Genomic DNA, 21,464 nt, shown 5'->3' with positions numbered 1-21,464 from the left:
CAGAACTGTGCACAATACTCCAAGTGCGGCCGCACCAGAGCTGCAGCATGACCTCAAGGCTCTGAGACTCAACCCCTCTATTAATAAAAGCTAGCATACCGTATGCCTCTGCCTGACCTGCTGTGCTTTTCCAACACCAAACTCTCTTTGATCTCCGGCATCTGCAGTCTTCACTTTCTCCTAGTTGATTGCAATCCTATCAACCTGGGTGGTAACCTTCAGAGATCTATGTACATGGACACTGAGATCTGTCTGCTCATCTACTCATTAGCCCAGTACTCTTTATTCCTGTTGCTCCTTCCAAAGTGAATCACCTCACACTTTTCTGCATTAAACTCCATTTGCCATCTCTCAGACCAGCTCTGCAGCTTATTTATGTCCCTCTGTAACCTGCAACATCCTTCCACATTATCCACAACACCACTGACCTTAGTGTCATCCGCAAGTTTACTAATTCATCTTTCTACAGCCTCACCTAGGTCATTTATAAAAATGACAAACAGCTGTGGACCCAAAACAGGTCCTTGCAGTACACCACACGTAACTGAACTCCAAGATGAACACTTCCCATCAACCACCACCCTGTCTTTTTTCAGCTAGCCAATTTCTGATCCAAACTGCTAAATCACCCTCAATCCCATGCCTCCGTACTTTGTGCAATAGCCTACCATGGGGAACCTTATCAAACACCTTACTGAAATCCAGATACACTACATCAACTGCTTTACCCTCATCCAGCTGTTTGGTCACCAAGTCAAATATCCTTTATTCTTTTATTACAATTCCTAATTTACTGACAGCATTAAGGCCTATCATTAGTATTTTTTACTAACATTTACAAATTTAAAAGACAAAAGAACTAACATGCTAATAATGCAAGCAAACTGGACAGACATCCCATCAGGAAAACCAGCCAGCAGTTAAGCTCATTTTTAACCCATTTCCTCTCTCCCAGGACAGAAGCCCTTCAATACTTCGTGTACTGGAGATTAAAAATGTAACATTATAGTAATGACATGTAAGAACTGTGTATAAAGGGGCTCTTGTAAGAATGTTATTTCGGGATTCGATTGCCACCTTGAACTTTTGCTGTGATTGCTGAATAAAGAGGCTATTTTTGCCTCTCTCAGATTTTGGTTGTTATTTGAAAATGATCCAACACCAGTTTAAAGTTGAGTCAGGTTCCTAGCTGAGAGGGGGAAAGGAAATCTACTTCTTCAAAAACCCCAACAGCTTCGGCTGAAGCTCAAAGCTTAAAAAAAAACCTAGAAATACTGATAATCTCCCCTTCCTGTCCATTTGCCCTTCTCGGTCATCAGACTCTCTGCAAGCTGAAAGCTTCCATTCTCTGCTCTCCACAGTGCCTCAGCTTAGAATTCCATGACTCCAATTACCCCCTTTTGCAGGCCGCTATGGTCACTCTTATGCCTCCATCCTCTCTTACTTCCTACCTTTATGCATGGACTTTCCCGGGCAACCCTACACACGCTTGTGATCTCTTCCCTCCTGCATTTGTTACATGCTCCTCCATCTCCCATGACCACCTTCTTCAGTTGGATCGTTCAGACCGGCCACTTTCTGTGCTAGCCTCACTGCACTGCAGCTTAGCTTCACGAGCTTCACCTACCTTATTCTGCTATTGCGGATCCTTATGTCTGCCTTCTACCCTGACATTGATTGGCCTGTGTTATGTTGCTAAGGAAGGATTAGAGATTAGATTAGATTCCCTACAGTATGGAAGCAAGCCATTTGGCCCAACAAGTTGACATTGACCCTCCGAAGAGTAACCCACCCAGACCCATTCCCCTACCCTTTATTTACCCCTGACTAGTGCACCTAACACTATGTGTAATTTAGCAAGAACAATTCATCTGACCTGCACATCTTTGGATTGTGGGAGGAAACCCACACAGATACAGGGAGAATATTCAAACTCTACTCAGACAGTCGCCCAAGTCGAACCCGGGTCCCTGGCAGAGGCAGCAGTGCCAACCACTGAGCCCTGTGCTGATTAGCTGTGGAAGTTCTGCTCAATGCTGAACAAAGACCATTTTTCCAAAATAACCCCGCCTCACTCCTTCCTGTTTCGATCACAGTTAAAACTCCACGGCACCAAAAGGATTTGGGGCCCATGGTGCACAGACTTCACATTTCGCCAAAAAGAATTTAAACCCTTCGACTCCATGCAGATTGTTCACTTAGGACAGGAGGAGTTCTGTGTGTGTTGTTTCTTCTCATTTGAGGATGTGACCTTTACCATGCAGACACCACTGCCCTCCCCCTCTGATGACAGCCTCTTATTGCTCAATGATGTGACACCTTCATTATGGGCACAGCACTCCAATGACACCGGCCTAGTTATATCGGCTCCGCCTCATACAGTCACTGTGAAACATGGGGCTGTCAGGTTCTTTTTTTCTGAGATTCTTACACACCTGATGCAACTGCAATTTGCCACCTTCTGTGTACAACAACCAAAACCTTTATTAAGCAAAAGTTGGAGAAACTCTTAACACTCTTCGCCATGCTTGCATAGCACATCGAAAGGTCTCTCTGAACAAAGGAAACAGTTTTTCCGTTATTCAAAATCTTTACATTACAGTGATGCCTACAAGACAACCCAGTCACGCATCCAACAGAGTGACTGGACCAATATAATGTAAATCATCCCTTGAATGGTCAAATCTGCTGCAAATTATTATTTTTGTAACTATAAGGAAGTAGTCAAATTCCAACTGTAATGTTCTTATTGATTTCTGAATAGGGAATAAAAATGTTATAGTAGGTGACAATGTAAATGGCTCTGAATGGCAAGGAAATGGCCATGTAAATGGCTCTGAATAATAGGATATGATAATGTAAATTTCTTACAACTATCAGAGGCATCTCACCCTCACCTCAGGACATCCAATTTCTTGCAGGTCAGCACAGCAAGTTAACTCTTTAATATCACAGGGCCATCCTACCATCAGACAGTAAAATTTGTCACCCGCCAACAAAGGTATGAAGCCTTCTTCCTACAGCAAAGCATCCTGGTGCCTACCACCAGGCCCTGCAACACTCTTATCCTCCCTAATACTAAGCCAGGAAAACCGGAAAAGTGGAAATTTGTGCAGGGCTTGAGGGCAGTCAATGATATTGTTGTCCCCTGCTCCCCCGTGGTGCCAGACACCAATGCTATCTATCCTTACTAGCCTCCTTGCTACTGCCACTTATATTTATGTCATTGACCTCTGCTCGGCCATTTTCTCCATTAAATTGTCACCCGTCAGCCAGTACCTTACGCTTTTACTTATGGCGACTGCCAATCTAAATGGACACAACCTCCCCACTGGTACATGGAGACCCCCACTATATATCCCTCGGTGGTACACTGGACCCTGAAAGACCTCCACATGCCGTGTAAAAACACCTTGGTTCAGTATGCCGATGATTTATTAATGGCCTCCAATTCACCTGATGCCTGCATGTACAATACTGCTGCAATGCTCTGCTATTTGGCTGAGGATGGACATAAGGCCTCTGTTGAAAAGATGCAGCTCTGCCAAAAGACAGTACAGTATTTGGTCTCAGATCACTGTCTCATGTTCGTATCACAGCCTTCATTAACCTCTCTCCTCCCACTGTGCAAACTGAGCTTTTGCCCTTTCTGGGCATGCTGAATTACTGCAGGCATTGGATACTGCACTAACGACTTATTGATGCTCCTCTCCGCCAGATGTTCTTGCCCAAACAGCCAGCCTAGGTGAACTGGACACCTGAAATGGCACAAGCCTTTGAGAAACTTAAACGGTGCTTAACCTCAGCGCCTACTCTGGCCATACCTGATTATAGGCAGCCATTTCAGCTTTATGATAACAAAAAGGAGGGATATGCTTTCAGCATTCTAACACAAATGCTTGGGGATCTCGGGCACCCTGTAGCCTTTTTATCATGTACAGCTACCACCTGTTGTAAGGGGCATGCCAGCCTGCTTATGAGCTGTGGTGACTGCCACTGTAATAGAAGAAGAGTCCACCGCTATTGTCCTGGATTACCCTTGTAGAGCGTTCGCTCCTCATTCGGTTTCCCTGCTGCTTAGTTCAGCAGCAACTCAGCATTTCACAGCGTCAAGGAGAAGTGGCTAGGAGGCCATCCTACCTTTTCGCACTAACCTTATGCTTCAGTGCACCCCCACTTTAAACTCTGCCACCTTTCTCTCCGTTACACAAGATTCCCCGGCAGAGGACCATGATCGCCTGCATGCAGTCCAACAGTTTGCCACCCCGCGCCCTGACCTCTCTGAAATGTTGTCAGACAATCCAGATATGATCCTTTCACAGATAGTTCCTCCTTTCGGCCCTCAGATCATCAAATGCTAGCTGGCTACGCAATATGCACAACTTTTGAAACTCCTTAATCCACTGCACCGCCAGAAGGAACTTCTCCACAAATAGCCTAAACATTTGCCCTTACGAGAACCTGTATCCATGCTGACAAAAAGTCTGTTAACATTTACATTGACTCCAGATAAGCCTTTGGAGTGGTACATGATTTTGGAATCCTGTGGAAATAGTTTATTAGGTCTTCTGGAAGGCCTTGCAGCATGCCCTGCTTGATGATCTTTTGCAGGCAATTGTTTTCAGACCTTGAGTCAATGCACAATCCAGATACTACGTCCGAACGTTAACAGCATCTGCCTGGGTTGCAGTTTTGCTTAGAAAGTGACTTCATCCTCTGCTTAGCACGTGGCTGCAGATAAGGAAGTCAGTAAAACAAGGAACTGCTTCTGCTTTCTCAGTGGTGGTTGTGCGAACAAGTCAGCGAACAAGCAGGCTAAAAACAGCTTCCACAAAAAGGCATCAGGATGGGTGCATGAATAGGAAGGGTTTAGAGGATATGGCCAAAGTGCTGGCATATGGGACTAGATTAATTTTGGATATCTGGTCGGCATGGGTGAGCTGGACCAAATGGTCAATTTCTGTGCTGTACATCTCTATGACTCTATTAGAAGTATACAAAGTACAGAGTGTGGCAAAGATTGGGAAAGTTAAAATGAAAAAATGACAAAAAATGGAGGGAGAAAATAAACTTTGAGGGCAATCACGCAAGTAAATTCAGATGGACAGCAAGAACTTCTTGAAATGTATAAACAAGAGGAGAGGGGCCAAAATGACTATAGACCCCTTGACAATGTGTATGGGGAAATAATAATAGAGAATCAGGTAACAGAAAGTATTTATTCAAATCCTTTGCTATCAGTCTTCATGGTGGATGACATTAATACCATTCCAAAAGGTTGAGAAGAAACAAGTATGACAAGTATCACTAGAGAAAAAGTATTAGGTAAATTAGTGGAGCTAAAGCCTGGTGAGTCCCCTGAAACTTGAGAAAGTAGCTAATGAGATCGTGGATGCACTGATCGCAACCTTCCAAGAATCCTTAAGATTCTGGAAAACTGCCAATGTAACTTATTTGCTCAAAAAGGGAAGACGACAAAAAGCAGGTGACTATAGGCCAGTTATTTAACACCTGTTATAGTTAAGAGACTATCATACAGAATGAAATAGTAGAGCATTTAGAAGTACAATATACAATCACGTAGAGTCAGCTATATCCCCATGAAGGCAAAATTGCGCCTGACAAATGTATTAGAATTCTGAGGAGGGAACAACTGTGATAAAGGGGAAGCAATGGATGAAGTCCAACATATTAAAGAGCCCATGATGTTGGAGGTAATATATTAATATAGGTACAGGACTGCCTACCTCAGAGAAGGCAGTTTAAAAAAAAGGGGTCATTTTCACAATGTCAACCTATAACTAGTGGAGTACCACAGGATCAGTGCTTGGGCCACAATTATTTACAATACATAAGACCATAAGACAGGAGCAGAAATTATGCCATTCAGTCCATCAAGTCTGCTCCGTCATTCAATCATGGTTGATAAGTTTCTCAACCTCATTCTCCCGCCTTCTCCCTGTAACCCTTGATCCTCAGGAACCTACCTTTCTCAGTCTTAAATATAGTTGATGACCTGGCCTCCACAATCAGTTCCACAGATTCACCACTCTGTTCTAAAAGGTCTTTCCTTTACTCTAATGCCCTCAGGTCCGAGCCTCTCCAACCAATGGAAGCATCTTCCCAACATCTTCCCCCACCCCAATCATCCTTCTAAACTCCACTGAGTATAGACCCAGAGTCCTCAAACAGTTTATATGTTAAGCTTTTCATTCCTGGGACCATTCTGGTGAACCGCTTCTGAATATGCTCCAGTGCCAGTACATCCTTCCTGAGATATGGGGCCCATAACTATGCACAATACTCCAAATGTCGTCTGACCAAAGCCTTACAGAGTCTCAGAAGTATATCCCTGCTTTTATATTCAAGTCTTCTCAAAATACACGTTATCATTATATGTGCCTTTCTAATTACTGACAACCTACAAGTTTAGCTTGAGAGAATCCTGGACTAGAACTCCCAAGTCTCTTTGCGCTTTAGACTTCTGAATTTTCTCCCCATATAGAAAATATCCCATGCCTCTATTCTTCCTACCAAAATGACCTCACACTTTCTCATATTGTATACCATCTGCCACTTTTTTTGCCCACTCTCCTAATCTGTCCAAATACTTCAGCAGCCTCTCTGCCTCCTCAATGCTATCTGTACCTCTACCTATCTTTGTATCATCTGTTAACGTACCCAGAATGCACTCAGTTCCTTCATCTAGATTGTCAGATGAAGGACTGACTTCAATGAGGGAAGTGAGCATACTATTGTGAAGTTGCAGGTGACAAAAATAAGTGGGAGGACAAGTGATTTGATTAGATTAGATTACTTACAGTGTGGAAACAGGCCCTGCAGCCCAACAAGTCCACACCGACCCTCCGAAGAGCAACCCATCCAGACCCATTCCCCAACACCTAACACTACAGGCAATTTAGCACAGCCAGTTCACCTAGCCTGCACATATTTGAATGTGGGAGGAAACCGGAGCACCCAGAGGAAACCCACACAGACACGGGGAGAATGTGCAAACTCCACACAGACAGTTGCCAGAGGCAGGAATTGAACCCGGGTCTCTGGCACTGTGAGGCAGCAGTGCTAACCACTATGCCGCCCTGATAAAGATGACAAAGTCTGCATCAGTATATAAACTTGGCAGATGGAATCTAATGTGAGATTACACACTTTGGCAGGAAGAATAAAGAAGGTGAATATTAGTTAAATGGCAAAAGACTGCAGAAAGCCAAAGCAAAGGGGGTTTGGTAATCCTTTGTTCATAAATCCCAAAAGGCAAGCATATAATTTCAGCAGATAATGAGGAAAGAAAATGGAATTTTGGTCTACGCTTCAAAAATGAATGGAGTATAAAAATAGGGAAGTCTTGCTGAAGCGATAAATGGCACTAGTCAGATCACACCTAGAAAACGGTGAACAATTTTGGTACATTTACTTGAGGAAATAAATCCTATCATAAAATTGTTGTGAAACTTGTAAGGCTTCAGAAAAGATTTACAAGGATGTTGCCAGGGTTGGAGGATTTGAGCTATAGGGAGATGATGAATAGGTGAGGGCTGTTTTCCTTGGAGCGTCAGAGGCTGAGGGGTGACCTTATAGAAGTTTATAAAATCATGTGGGGCATGATAGACAAAGCGTTTTCCCTGAGGTGGGGGAGTCCAGAACTAGAGGGCATAGTTTAGGGTGAGAGAGAGGAAAGACATAAAAGAGACCTAAGGGGCAACATTTTCATGCAGAGGGTGGTACATGTATGGGATGAGCTGCCAGAGGAAGTGGTGGACGCTGGTACAATTGCAATATTTAAAAGGCAACTGGATAGGAAAGGTTTGGAGGGATATAGGCCGGATGCCAGCAGGTGGGACTAGATTGGGTTGCAACATCTGGTCGGCATGGATAAGTTGGACCGAAGGGTCTGTTTCGTGCTGTACATCTCTATGACTCTAAATATATATTTTCAATGGAGGCAGCCCAGTATAGGTTCAGTAATTAAGTTTGAAGGCTGTCTTCCGTGAAGTTGAACTGCAAGAACTCGGATAAAGAACTTCAATTTTTTTAATATCAAAAAAGTAGCCCTCTTTTCTAGGTATTAAATACCCATTTATAGATCTGTACACACACAGTAGCCGATGCTGTACTGTCTAAATGCTTTAACAATGAGGGCTGTTGTCTGACTGATCTTCATTTAGGTTTGAGTATTTAACATTGAGATCTTTCGAGTTATTGTTCTATGAATGGCCACCACTGTCAATCATTATATGCCTTTTGCCTCCAGCATGGCATCTTCTTATCCATCAATCTTTACCTGATCTCTTGTAACATAAGAAAGAGTTAGTATTAAGCTACTTGGTTACAAAACCGTGCATATTTCAATCATAATTCAAGGAGCACCCAGGAACCTATTTCTTCAATAAACATATTGTACATAATAGCCAACTTTTCCAATACAAGTCCTGCTAACAAATGGAAAGATGTGTACTCCTAATGTTGGACTATTTTAAAGTTAGCAGAAATTAAACGCAGCAGCGAAAAGATACTTTTGAGACCAGTTGGAAGAACAGTATACAGATGTGCAAATTTAAAAAAAAACTTACCCAAAGATGGCTCCAATTCTCATTGTATTACTGCTGTGGAGGACATAGTCTGAGAGAAGCGCAAGTGCTGGATCACATTCATTCCGTACACCAGAATTTACAATACCACATGCAAGCAAGGCACCAGACTGGAAGAGAAGAAAGACATAGACAATTAGCAGTTTGATCAAATAGATACACATTATAAAATTACCACGATGATATCACTCAGGACTTGCATTCTTCTGAGTACTATTTGGGTTTTTTTGGGCAGAATGCCTGTTACATTTCTCTCCTATTAAGGCCCACATTACTGCTTCAAAAGAAAAGTTCAAATCCCATCAATTCAATTAATTATTCTAGAACAGAAAGTTCATCTTTCTATTGATTAACGACCAAAATGTCATAACAGCCCAAATGGTTCACTGGTGTCCTTCAGGGAAGAAACCTGATATCTTAATCAACCAGGCCTAAATGTAGCTCTAAACCCATTACCATAGTAACAGTTAACCAAAATACCAGACAATGATTAATAAAGCACTCAGTTATACCTGAATCACTCCAGAAAATCGATCGTAGGTGTAACTACACCGTGTGGATTGGTCTGTGGTCATTCACCACCTTTGCGCTATAAATTATACTACGTCTTTTTAAAACTTTAGGTGATGGGACATGGACGTTTGCAGGCTAGACCTGTTTTTTTTTTAAAATACAAGTGCTTTTGGGAATGTGACAGATTGTTCTAACAGTTCTTGTCTAAAATTAGTTTGTTTCTTTCTTCTTGTGTTATAAATGTTTATGCAATGTTAAAAGTTCATTGGCAGCTCTTGTGTATATAATTACTGATTCACTTCCACAGTCAGAAAATTATAAAGGAAAACTTATGGTTATCCAGCCAGGTTTCAGTATTGGATTTGACCTCTCCAGTATTAGCACCACCTGGGATCATAACACTATGCAATGCCACTACAAATGAAATGAATCAACAGAACAGAAAGCCATAAAAACTCAGATTAACAGGCAAAGAAATAGGATTGCTGAACTGACAATCTCACTCAGATGGTGCTCAGAATGTGAATATGAGCTGTCATCTTGAACGGCTGCAGGATGTCGCCAAGCCCTCAGGGCTGCTACGAACGAAGTTCCAGGAATTGAACACAGGAAGTGAGGGATCGTCAAGATCATAAGACGATAAGGCATAGGAGTGGAAGTCAGGCCATTCAGCCCAGAGTCCACTCCACTATTTAATCATAGCTGATGGGCATTTCAACTCCACTTACCAGCATTCTCCCCATAGCCCTTAATTCCTTGTGACATCAAGAATTTATCAATCCCAGCCTTGAAGCCATTTAGCGTCCCGGCCTCCACTGCACTCCGCGGCAATGAATTCCACAGGTCCACCACTCTCTGGCTGAAGAAATGTCTCCGCATTTCTGTTCTGAATTTACCCCCTCTAATTCTAAGGCTGTGCCCACGGGTCCTAGTCTCCTCACCTAACGGAAACAATTTCTTAGCGTCCACCCTTTCCAAGCCATATATTATCTTGCAAGTTTCTATTAGATCTCCCCTTAACCTTCTGAACGCCAATGAATACAATCCCAGGATCCTCAACCATTCCTCTTATGTTAGACCTGCCATTCCAGGGATCATCTGTGTGAATCTCCGCTGGACACACTCCAGTGCCAGTATGTCCCTCCTGAGGTGTGGGGCCCAAAAGTGGACATAGTACTCCAAACGGGGCCTAACCAAAGCTTTATAAAGGCTGAGTAACACATCACTGCTGTTATATTCCAACCCTCTTGAGATAAATGACAACATTGCATTTGCTTTCTTAATCACGGATTCAACCTGCATGTTTACCTTCAGAGAATCTTCGACTAGCACTCCCAGATCCCTTTGTACTTTGGCTTTATGAATTTTCTCACCGTTTAGAAAGTAGTCCATGCTTGTATTCTTTTTTCCAAAGTGCAAGACCTCGCATTTGCTCACATGGAATTCCATCAGCCATTTCCTGGACCACTCTCCCAAACTGTCTAGATCCTTCTGCAGCCTCCCCATTTCCTCAGTACTACCTGCCTGTCCACCTAACTTTGTATCATTAGCAAACTTCGCTAGAATGCCCCCAGCCCCTTCATCCAGAGCATTAATATATGATGTGAATAGCTGTAGCCCCAACACTGAACCCTGTGGGACACCGGTTGCCGTTCCGAAAAAGAACCTTTTATCCCAACTCTCTGCCTTCTGTTAGACAGCCAATCCTCAATCCATGCCAGTAGCTCACCTCGAATACCATGGGCCTTCACCTTACTCAGCAGCCTCCCGTGTGGCACCTTCTCAAAGGCCTTTTGGAAGTCTAGATAGACCACATCCACTGGGTTTCCCTGGTCTATCCTACTTGTCACCTCTTCAAAGAATTCCAACAGGTTTGTCAGGCACGACCTCCCCTTACTAAATCCATGTTGACTTGTTCTAATCTGACCCTGCTCTTCCAAGAATTTAGAAACCTCACCCTTGACGATGATTCTAGAATTTTACCAACAGCCGAGGTTAGGCTAATTGGCCTATAATTTTCCATCTTTTGTCTTGTTCTTTTCTTGAACAAGGGGGTTACACAACAGCGATCTTCCAATCATCCGGGACTTTCCCTGACTCCAGTGACTTTTGAAAGATCTCAAATGCCTTTGCTATTTCCTCAGCCACCTCCCTCAGAACTCTAGGATGTAGCCTGTCGGGGCCAGGAGATTTGTCAATTTTAAGACCTTTTAGCTTTTCTAGCACTTTCTCTTTTGTAATGGCAACCATACTCAACTCAGCCCCCTGACTCCCTTTAATTGTTGGGATATTACGCATGTCTTCCACTGTGAAGACTGACGCAAAGTGCTTATTAAGTTCTCCAGCCATTTCCTTATCTCCCATCACTAGCCTTCCAGCATCATTTGAAGTGGCCCAATGTCTACTTTTGCCTGTCGTTTGTTTCTTATGTATTGAAAGAAACTTTTACTATCATATCTAATATTACTGGCTAGCCTACCTTCATATTTGATTCTCTCCTTCCTGATTTCTTTCTTTGTTATCCTCTGTTTGTTTTTGTAGCCTTCCCAATCTTCTGATTTCCCAGTGCTCTTGGTCACTTTATAGGATCTCTCTTTCTCTTTGATACATTTCCTGACTTCCTTTGTCAGTCATGGCTGTCTAATCCCTCCCCGGATAATCTCTCTTTTCTTGGGGATGAACCTCTGTACAGTGTCCTCAATTATACCTACAAACTCCTGCCATTTTTGCTTTACTGTCTTCCCCGCTAGGCTCTGCTTCCAGTCTATTTTCGTCAGTTCCTCTCTCATGCCCTCATAATTACCTTTATTTAACTGTAACACCATGACATCCAATTTTGCCTTCTTTCTTTCAAACTGCAGACTGAACTCTACTATATTATGATCACTGCTTCCTAAGTGTTCCCTTAAAGATCTTTTATAAAGTCTGGTTCATTACATAGCACTAGATCCAGAATAGCCTGCTCCCTTGTGGGCTCCATGACAAGCTGTTCCAAAAAGCCATCCTGTATGCATTCCAAGAATTCCTTTTCTTTGGATCCACTGGCTACATTATTTACACAGTCCACCTGCACATTGAAGTCCCCCATGATTACTGTGACCTTGCCTTTCTGACATGCCTTCTCTATTTCCCAGTACATGCAGTGCCCCTGGCCATTGTTAGGAAGTCTGCACATAACTCCCATTATGGTTTTTTTGCCTTGTGGTTCCTCAATTCCACCCACACAGACTCCACATCATCCAATGCTATGTCTTTCAGTGCCATAGATTTAATTTTGTTCTTAACTAACTAGGCCACCCCGCCCCCTTTGCCCACCTCCCTGTCTTTTCGATAAGTTGTAAATCCTTGGATGTTTAACTGCCAGTCCTGAACCTCCTGCAGCCATGTCTCTGTGATGCCTACCACATCATAATCATTCACGATGATCTGTGCCGTTAGCTCATCTACTTTGTTATGAATGCTACGAGCATTCAGGTAAAGTACCTTAATGCTAACTTTCTTATCATTTGAGATATTGGAAGTCATAAGATGTCCTAAGTCATCCTTCCTTTCTGTTGCATTCCTAGTTTGCCTCAAGCTTAAATCCACCTGCTTACATGTTATTCTCCTGCTTATCTTTCCATTTAACTCCATTCTCCCTGTCGCTATCACTTTCCCTTCCCCCCAACGCAGAAGTTTAAAGTCCTACTGACCACCCTATTTATCCTCTTCGCTAGAACATTGGTACCAGATCGGTTCAGGTGGAGACCGTCCCAACAGTACAGATCACCCCGGTTCCAAAACTGATGCCAATGCCCCACAAAGTGGAATCCCTCTTTCCTACACCAATCCCTTAGCCACATGTTTTCCCTAATTTTCTTATCCCTATGCCAATTGGCACATGGCTCGGGCAGTAATCCGGAGATTATGACCCTTGAGGACCTGTACTTCAATTTCCTTCTTAGTGCTTGATAGTCCCCAAACAGGTCCTCCGCCCTAGCTTTGCCTATGTTGTTAGTCCCAACGTGGACCACAACAACTGGATCCTCCCCCTCCTGCTCCAATATCCTTTCAAGCCAGTCGGAGATGTCCCGCACAAAGGAACCACCTGCAAGTTCCCATCGACGCCTCCTATGATCCAGACATAGCCCAATCTTTGCAGCAAGTGTTGGCACCGGACAGGCAATACACCATGTGAGACTCCTGATCCGGCTTGCATAGGATACTATCTCTCCCCCTAATTATAGAATCCCCTATAACAACTACTTGTCTTTTTGCTCCCCCCTCTGGAATGGCCTTCTGCACCATGGTGCCATGGTCAGCTGGCTCATCCTGTCCAGAGCCCTTTTCCTCATCCGTACAGGGAGCAAGAATCTCATACCTGTTGGACAAGGTCAAGGGCTGAGGCTCCTGCACTCCTGAACTCAGGTTCCCCCTAGAGGCCTCACTTACAGTCACACTCTGATGTCCCTGATCACTAACTGAATGTGAATTACTTAATCTCCCAGGTGTGACTGCCTCCTGAAACAAAGCGTCCAGGTAACTCTCCCCCTCTCAGATGTGCCGCAGTGTTTGAAGCTCAGATTCCAGATCATTAACTCTGAGCCGGAGTTCTTCCAGCAACCAACACTTGCTGCAAAGATTGGGCTATGTCTGGATCATAGGAGGCGTCGATGGGAACTTGCAGGTGGTTCCTTTGTGCATCTTTTGCTTTTGTCTCTTCTCGGAGGCAGTCATCATGGTTCTGGAAACTGAAGATGCCTTGGTGAACTGCTACTGTACAATTTCTAGACAGCACACATTACTGTCATCACATGTTGGTGGTGGAGTGAAAGTTGGACATGGTGGATGGGATGTCTTTCAAACTGTCCGTTTTGTCCTGGATCATATCAAGCCTTTTAAGGGACATGCGAGCATATTTCATCAAGATTCTGACTTGTACCTTGTATGTTGTAGACAGCCAACAGGTTACATGCTACAGAATTCCTAGCCTCTGACCTGCTCTTGAAGCTACCATAATTATCCGAATGGTCCAGTTCCATTTCTGGTCAATGGTAAACCCCAGATATTGAAAATGGGGGTCTTACTGAGGGTAATACCATTGAACATTAACGGGAGATGGTTAGATTCTCTCTCGTTTGAGATAGTTATTGTATAACACTTGTCTCTCGAATGCAACTATTTACTAGTCCGAGCTTGGACGTCCAAGATCCAGAACAAGCTACATTTAGAGATGGTTAATTCAGTATCTGAGGAGTAATAAATGGTACTAAATACATGCAATCATCCATAGTGAACATCGCAACTTCTGACCTTATGATGGAGAGAAGCAGCTGAAGATGTTTCAGCCTTGAATATTCCTAAGGTTCTCCTACAGAGATGTCCTGAAACTGAGATGAAGATCCTTGAACAACACAACCATCTTCCTTTGCCCTGGGTATGAATCCAACCAGCAGAGAAATTCCGTTCAACTCACCTGTGCCAGGGTTTCTCAGTATCATATTCTATTAAATACTGCCTTGATATCAAAGACTATCACTGTCATCTCACCTGTGGAGTTCAGTTCTTTTGTTCAGATTAAGACCGAGGTTGCAATGACATCAGAAGTTCAATGACCCTGCCAAAACCCAAACTAAGCATCAGTGATACTGCTTAATAGCAGTCTATGATGCCAACATCCCACAAAATTAAAAAAAAGGAATTCGACTTGAATAAAAGTAGCTGGAGAAACTATATCAGAATTTAAAATATATTTGTTTCATATTCACTATTCTAGCAGTTATCCAAAGATTATATCTAAAATGTTTACAGATCCCATTCAGAAAATGTTTTGATCCAAAACATGGATAATTTTTGGTGTGCTCAAGAGGCTTGAAAACTGATCTTAAATGAATATTGATGCAAATATGAAGATCAAAACCAAAACATAACACTGCATCTGCATTGTTAATACTTATCAACAAGTGCATTAAAAATCATTTCAATCATTGTGGCATTAAAACCTTCAACATGGCATTTTGTTAATTTTAGTTTCTAGCTAAACCAGCAAGTATACAAGTTTACAAACAATGATGGAAGCACAATTTAATTGTTTTTAAAAATAATTAAAATTATTTGATTCTACTCCTAACTGTTCTTTTAAAAACATTCACTTTATTCACAAATTTCACGTTTTGCAAATGCAAAACCTTTCTGATCAAAACATGATCAGGAAGAAAAATATAACTTCTATCATAATCGGCTACAACATTTGGGAACTTTAGGACATTAAACATATAGGTACATAAAGCAGGTTCATTGAAAATATAAATTATCCACGGAATTGGAAGAAAACATCTCCCAAAGCAATGTGGTAGGACTGAAAACTAGGAATGTTAACAAATTTGAGAAAGAAACAATTTAATTAGTATAGAACCACCATACTAATAATAATGCAAGCAAGATTGGTGGCATAATCAAACAACTTAATTCTTTCAGGACAGTAGTATACCAGATCATCATCTTTTTTGAAACACCCTAAATAGGAAATACTAGTACATAAGTTAATGTTTGTGAATAAATCAGTTAATCATTAGCAGAACTGCATTAAAGTGGACATTTTTTAAAAACACTGATGTCAACAATTACCAACTGTGAAAAAGCAAAATAAATGAACCAATCAAATAAGTTTAAAAAAAATAAAATATATTTGGAATATATGAATCACCTTAATATAGTCTTCTGAAGAATACAAATACTTGTCAATTTGCGTTAAACCACCATCAACATCCCAAAGTAGTATCATTCCCAATGAAGCTGCAGCACTTAGCATGCCTGAAAACAAAGAGTAAAATGCATCAGTCACACCGCCAGCACGTCATACTTGGGATTTTGACAGCTTTCACACGATACTCACCATGGTCTTTATTTTTGTACAGCCATTTATTACCATCTTCTGTCAACAGTTTATCTTGTCCAAATGCAGCATTTACGAAACCATTGACAAATGAAGAAGCAAGATTCATACGAGCAGAATCAATCTGGGAGCCAGTGCTGCCAAAACCTATAACAAAAGCAAACTTCTGCTTTAATTTTAAAGTAGCCCTGAGTTTCAGAACCATGAGATCATGCTGCAGCTGTACAAAACTCTGGTTCGGCCACATTTGGAGTATTGCATACAATTCTGGTCACTGCATTATTGGAAGGATGTTGAAGCTTTGCAAAGGGCTCAGAGGAGATTTACTAGGATGTTGCCTGGTATGTAGAGAAGGTCATACAAGAAAAGGCTGAGGGACTTGAAGTTGTTTTCATTAGAGAGAAGGTTGAGGTGTGACTTAATTGCAACATAAGATAATCAGAGGGTTAGATAGGTTGGACAGTGTTAGCCTTTTTCCTTGGATGGTGATGGCTAGCATGAGGGGACATAACTTTAAATTGAGGGGTGATATATATTGGACAGATGTCAGAGGTAGTTTTTCTACTCAGTAGTAGGGACATGGAACGCACTGCCAGCAATAGTAGTAGAGTTGGCAACTTAAAGGGCATTTAAATGTCATTGTGTAGGCATACAGATGAGAATAGAATAGTGTAGGCTAGATGGCTTCAGATTGGTTCCACAGGTCGGCACAACAGCGAGGGCCAAAGGGCCTGTACTACGCTATAATGTTCTACTAAAATAAAAGCTAAATATTGTCAATGCCAGAAATCTGAAATAAAAACAAATGCTGGAGGAACACAGCAGGTTGGCAGCAGCAGTGGAGAGCGAAACAGTAAATAAAAACCCAAAGACCTGTGGATGCTGGAAATTAGAAACAAAAACTAAAATTGCTGGAAAAGCTCAGGTCAGGCAGCATCTGTGGACAGAAATCAGTTAACGTTTCGAGTCCTATGACTTCTCATCAGAACAGAAAAGTAGTTTTTTATGCAGAAGAATCGGGGGAGGAAGTAGAGTAAAACCTCTCTCTATAGATGCTGCCAGACTGAAACTTTTCCAGCAATTTTAGTTTTAGATTGAGAGAGAAAAACTCTCTTTTTTTGGAACAGACTGGACTTAAAATGTTAACTCTACTTCTCTCTCCTCAAATGATGATAGACCTCCTGTGTTTCTCTTGCATTTTTGTTTTGTAATACCAACTGTAAAATTTAGCTTTATTAGTCACATGTTTTTTCTGAAGCACACTACAATACTCCTACATACACCACTAGTAATTAAGTTTGTTCGCTGAGGTGGAAGGTGCAGTGTGCAAACCTACATCCAGAATCTCAACCTGAGCTACAAACAAATCTTCTCAAAACTCACTAGTAACGGAGTAAACAATTTGCAAAAGGTCCCAACAACTATTCCAAGATTTCACCCTTATATTCAAATATTTGCTTTTCTTCATATTAAGGACCAGCTCTTGATGTATGAATGTTCCAAACACTAGTGATCTTCCAGTACCTTGCTCAAATGAATACCTTTTGTTTCTAAATCCAATGTTTGCAGCCTATTAAGTCAGGACAACTTCACATGCAAGCACAATTGTGTCCTTTTGTAACATACAATATACAGCAGGTTATTGATAAGCAAATGTCATTTGATATATTGCTGACAACGACATTGCGAGTGGGGCTGGGATGAATTAAATGAATAGGACACTAGTTTGCTGGGTAAAGAACAGGGTCACCTATTTGGCATTTTTGCTGGAAACTATATGAAAATCAAGGCAACAGTGTGCACTTTGGCCACTGTCATGAAGATGGAAATATTAATGGAGTTTTACACAAGATCAAGCATTAAGGGTTATACTAAACTTAATTACTGTACTGCAACTGGCAGCAAGAAAGACATAGATTTTATTTTGCTGGCAGCAACTGTGATATGCATATTTTGCTTTCCCCGTAGGATTTTTTGACCTCCAGATAGTTATCATGCATGTTTCTTATGGACAAATTAAACCTAACCCATTGGATGAAGCTGAAAATAGAAAAAGTTATTTACAATATATACCTGTGAATGTAATGTGCACATACCTTTCTTAATTTGACAGAAACAAAAATGTTTTTTGTGGAAGCTGCTCAAATATTGACTCACCCAGATAAAATATGCTAAGTGAAATTAATTTACACTTTCCAGGTTTTGTATTTGTTCAAATTGTATGTTGTTTTGTTAGAAACCTATGTAAGCAAATGATATTATTTGGCATTTGCAGGCACTTTTGTCATTCATATTTTAAAAAGTATTTCAAAGTAGTATTTGTATTGTTTATTTCAAGAGAAGACAAACAGGCGCAGAAAATAATCAGAGAGCTAAATGGAATGCTAGCATTGATATCTAGAGAACTAGAGTGTAAGGGCACTGAAATTGTGTTGCAGCCATACAAAACACTGGTGAGGTATTTTTGATTAACTTGTACAGGGATGTTATGGCACACCTTTGAAACAGGTGGGCTTTGAACCTGGGTAATTTGGTCCAAAAGTAGAACATTAACAAGAGCCCAAAGTCCTGTTTAATAATAGATCAATAATTTTGTGTTTATTAAAGTGACCTGGTGTGTGGATCTTTTTATTCCAACCCTAAAACAGAGAAAGCATACGATTAGCCAAATCAGGAACAAGATAAAACAAGTATCTTGACTTTGTGACATATGGAGTTGTGGGGCTATGGAACACAAAGCACATCTCCTGTTTTAGTCATGACACTTTTCACAGATACAGAACATCACAAGAAACAGATTGCACAAACATATCGAGATTCAACATTGACAAAATTACTTCAAGTTTACTCATATTTCATGATAGCAGCTGAACTTTTACAGATTTACAAACATGTAAACTTATACTAATAGAAATAAAAATGGTCAACATTATACTATTCCAGTTTCAAAAGTGATAGAACTTACGGTTATTCTCTAAATGTGTCTTGTATATGTCCTCTGGCACTTTAGGCTCCATAATGTCCAACTGGGGAGAAAATAAATATTTCTCACGTCTTAATGTATAATTTTAAAATGTTCAGAATTTGCAGTTTCTCTCTTGGATTCTTACCCAGTACCGTTTCCTCTTTTCCTGATATAATTTTCATTTGACCATTCTCCATCTTTAACCTCTTTTAGCATCTGCTAAAATACGTGCACTTGCTCGAACTTCATCTTTTCACTCCACTGTTGTGACTCTACCTTCAGCCTTCACATATACTTGACACTCAAACGCTCATATCAGCTCCATAGTCAAACTGGCTCCCCCTACCTTTCCAACAATCTTTAAGGTTCTCAGACTTTTGGCCCTTTTTTCTAACCTTCCTGTTTTGGGTCAGGGAAACACTTTCTTGATATCACAGTGAAGTACTTACAGTACTTTTCTACGGTAAACACTGTAAAAATCAAGCAATTGTTGACATGTATAACCACACAATCGAAACAGAGTCTTGCTGGGCACTCTCAATCAAGTGGCCATAAGCCTAACACGAGACCTTTCTAGATGTGAAGTTGTTCACCAAGCAGCTTCTGACTAAAGAATAATCTATCACTGTAGTGACAACATTTGACAGACTGGGCATCAAAGGGCCCTAGCAAGACTGGAGTCAACAGGAATCAGAAAACTCTCCATTCACTGGAGACTTACTAGCACAAAGGAATTTGGTTGGAGTTCAATCAGCTCAGATACATGACATCTTTGTAGGAGTTTCTCTGGGCCTTCCATGATTATAGGATCAGAGATGGAGATGATCATTGATGACTGACAAAATGCAGCAACATTCATGACTCCTCAAATACTGAGACCTGGACAGCTGATAAGCAACAAATAATATTCATACACAATGCCAAGTAACAACCATCTCCAACAAGTGAGAATTGAACCATTGCTCCAGGACATTCAATGGCATTACCACCACTTGATTTCTCATTACCACCACTCTGCTGGGTTACAAGTGACAAAAGAAAACTGAACGGGAGCAGCCATGTAAACGTTGTGGCTGCAAAATCAAATCAATGGCTGGAATTCTCCAGTAAGTAACTCACCTCCAGACAGCACAAAACCCATCCATCAACTGTAAAACACAAGTTAAGAGTGCGATAAGATGCTTTCCACTTGTCTAGATGAATGCATCATTTGGGACAAAGCAGATAATGTTGATTGGTACCCCGTCAACATTTTCAACATTCACATCCTTCACAACACTGGCAACAATGTACACAATTCACAATTGGGACTTTTCTTCTTTTCCTGCTTCTTTCAGAAGGAGCCACCACTTTGAGTTGTAATCACTGCACTGGTGGGGAGGACTTCCAGGATGTTTACCCCACAGCAATGAAAGAATGGCAATAGAGTTCCAAGTAAAATGGTGTGATTTGGAGGGCAACTTGTAAGTGGTATTCGCATACATATTTGATCTTTTCCTATTTGGTGGGAGAGGTTAGAGGCTTGGAAGATGTCACCTAAGGAGCCTTGATGAGTTGCTACAGTGCAATGGTGGTGAACAGACTGATAATTAAATGGGCTTTGGTCTAGATGGTGTAGAGCTTCTTGTGATGTTGGAAACACACCCACCCAGACAAACAGAGTGGCATTTAATTAAACTCTTTTCTTGTACCTCGCAGATGGTGAAACACTATTGAGAGACATAAGATGAGTTACTTACTCCAGAATTTCCAGCCTTTGACTTGTCTATTGAAGATCATCACTGCCTGGCACTTATGAGCAACTTATCATTCATCAGTCCAAATCTGAATGTTATCATGGTTTTGCCACATATGGACTATTTCAGTATATGAGAGATTATAAATAGTGCTGAACATTATGCAATTAGTGAATATCCTCACTTCTGATCTTACGAGATAGGAATAGTTGAAGTACCTGAATATGTTTGGACCTAGGGTATTGTCCTGAGAAACTCCTGTGGCTTTGTCCTGAGACTGAAGTAATTGACCTTCAACAACCACAACCATCATCCTTTGTACTATGTTTGAGTCCAACCAGAAGGACTTCTCCCTCCATTCACACTGACCTCAGTTTTGCCAGAAGCCTTTGGTGTCACAATCAGTCAAATGCTTCCTTGACATCAAGGATAGTCATTTTCATTCCACCACTTGAGGTTCAGCTCTTTTGTCCATGTTTGGACCAATGCTTTAATGAAGTTAGGAGCCGAGTGGCTCTGGTGAAATCCAAACTGAGAGCTAGCGAGCAGGCAAATGTTAATTAAGAGTTGCTTGATAGCACCGACAGCAACCCCTTCTATCAATCTGCAGGTGAATGAGACTAGACTAATGGGTCAACACCATTGTTGGAATGTTGTCAGGTCCACAGACCTTTATAGCGCATTCAGCTATTTCTGATAACACATGAAGCAAATCAAATTAGCTTACTGGCATCTATGATGTTGGTGTGTTCAAGAGGAGTGACAGA

General features: G+C 41.4%; 1 protein-coding gene across 1 annotated transcript in view; it reads right to left on the bottom strand.

The window, feature by feature from the left end:
• psmd2 (proteasome 26S subunit ubiquitin receptor, non-ATPase 2) overlaps window positions 1–21,464 on the bottom strand; it is a 73,400-nt gene that overhangs the window by 35,496 nt on the left and 16,440 nt on the right. Inside the window, exons 8-11 of the mRNA XM_060834758.1 lie at window positions 18,962–19,022; window positions 15,997–16,143; window positions 15,808–15,914; window positions 8,592–8,719 (exon numbers count right to left, since the gene is read on the bottom strand). Of these exons, the coding sequence (XP_060690741.1) occupies window positions 8,592–8,719; window positions 15,808–15,914; window positions 15,997–16,143; window positions 18,962–19,022 (443 nt within the window). The remainder of the gene's footprint in view (window positions 1–8,591; window positions 8,720–15,807; window positions 15,915–15,996; window positions 16,144–18,961; window positions 19,023–21,464) is intronic.

This window comes from Hemiscyllium ocellatum, chromosome 13 (assembly GCF_020745735.1).
Source record: "Hemiscyllium ocellatum isolate sHemOce1 chromosome 13, sHemOce1.pat.X.cur, whole genome shotgun sequence".
NCBI lineage: Eukaryota > Metazoa > Chordata > Chondrichthyes > Orectolobiformes > Hemiscylliidae > Hemiscyllium > Hemiscyllium ocellatum.
The sequence above is the reverse complement of the archived record's forward strand: the minus strand, read 5'-3'. Positions and strand labels throughout refer to the sequence as shown.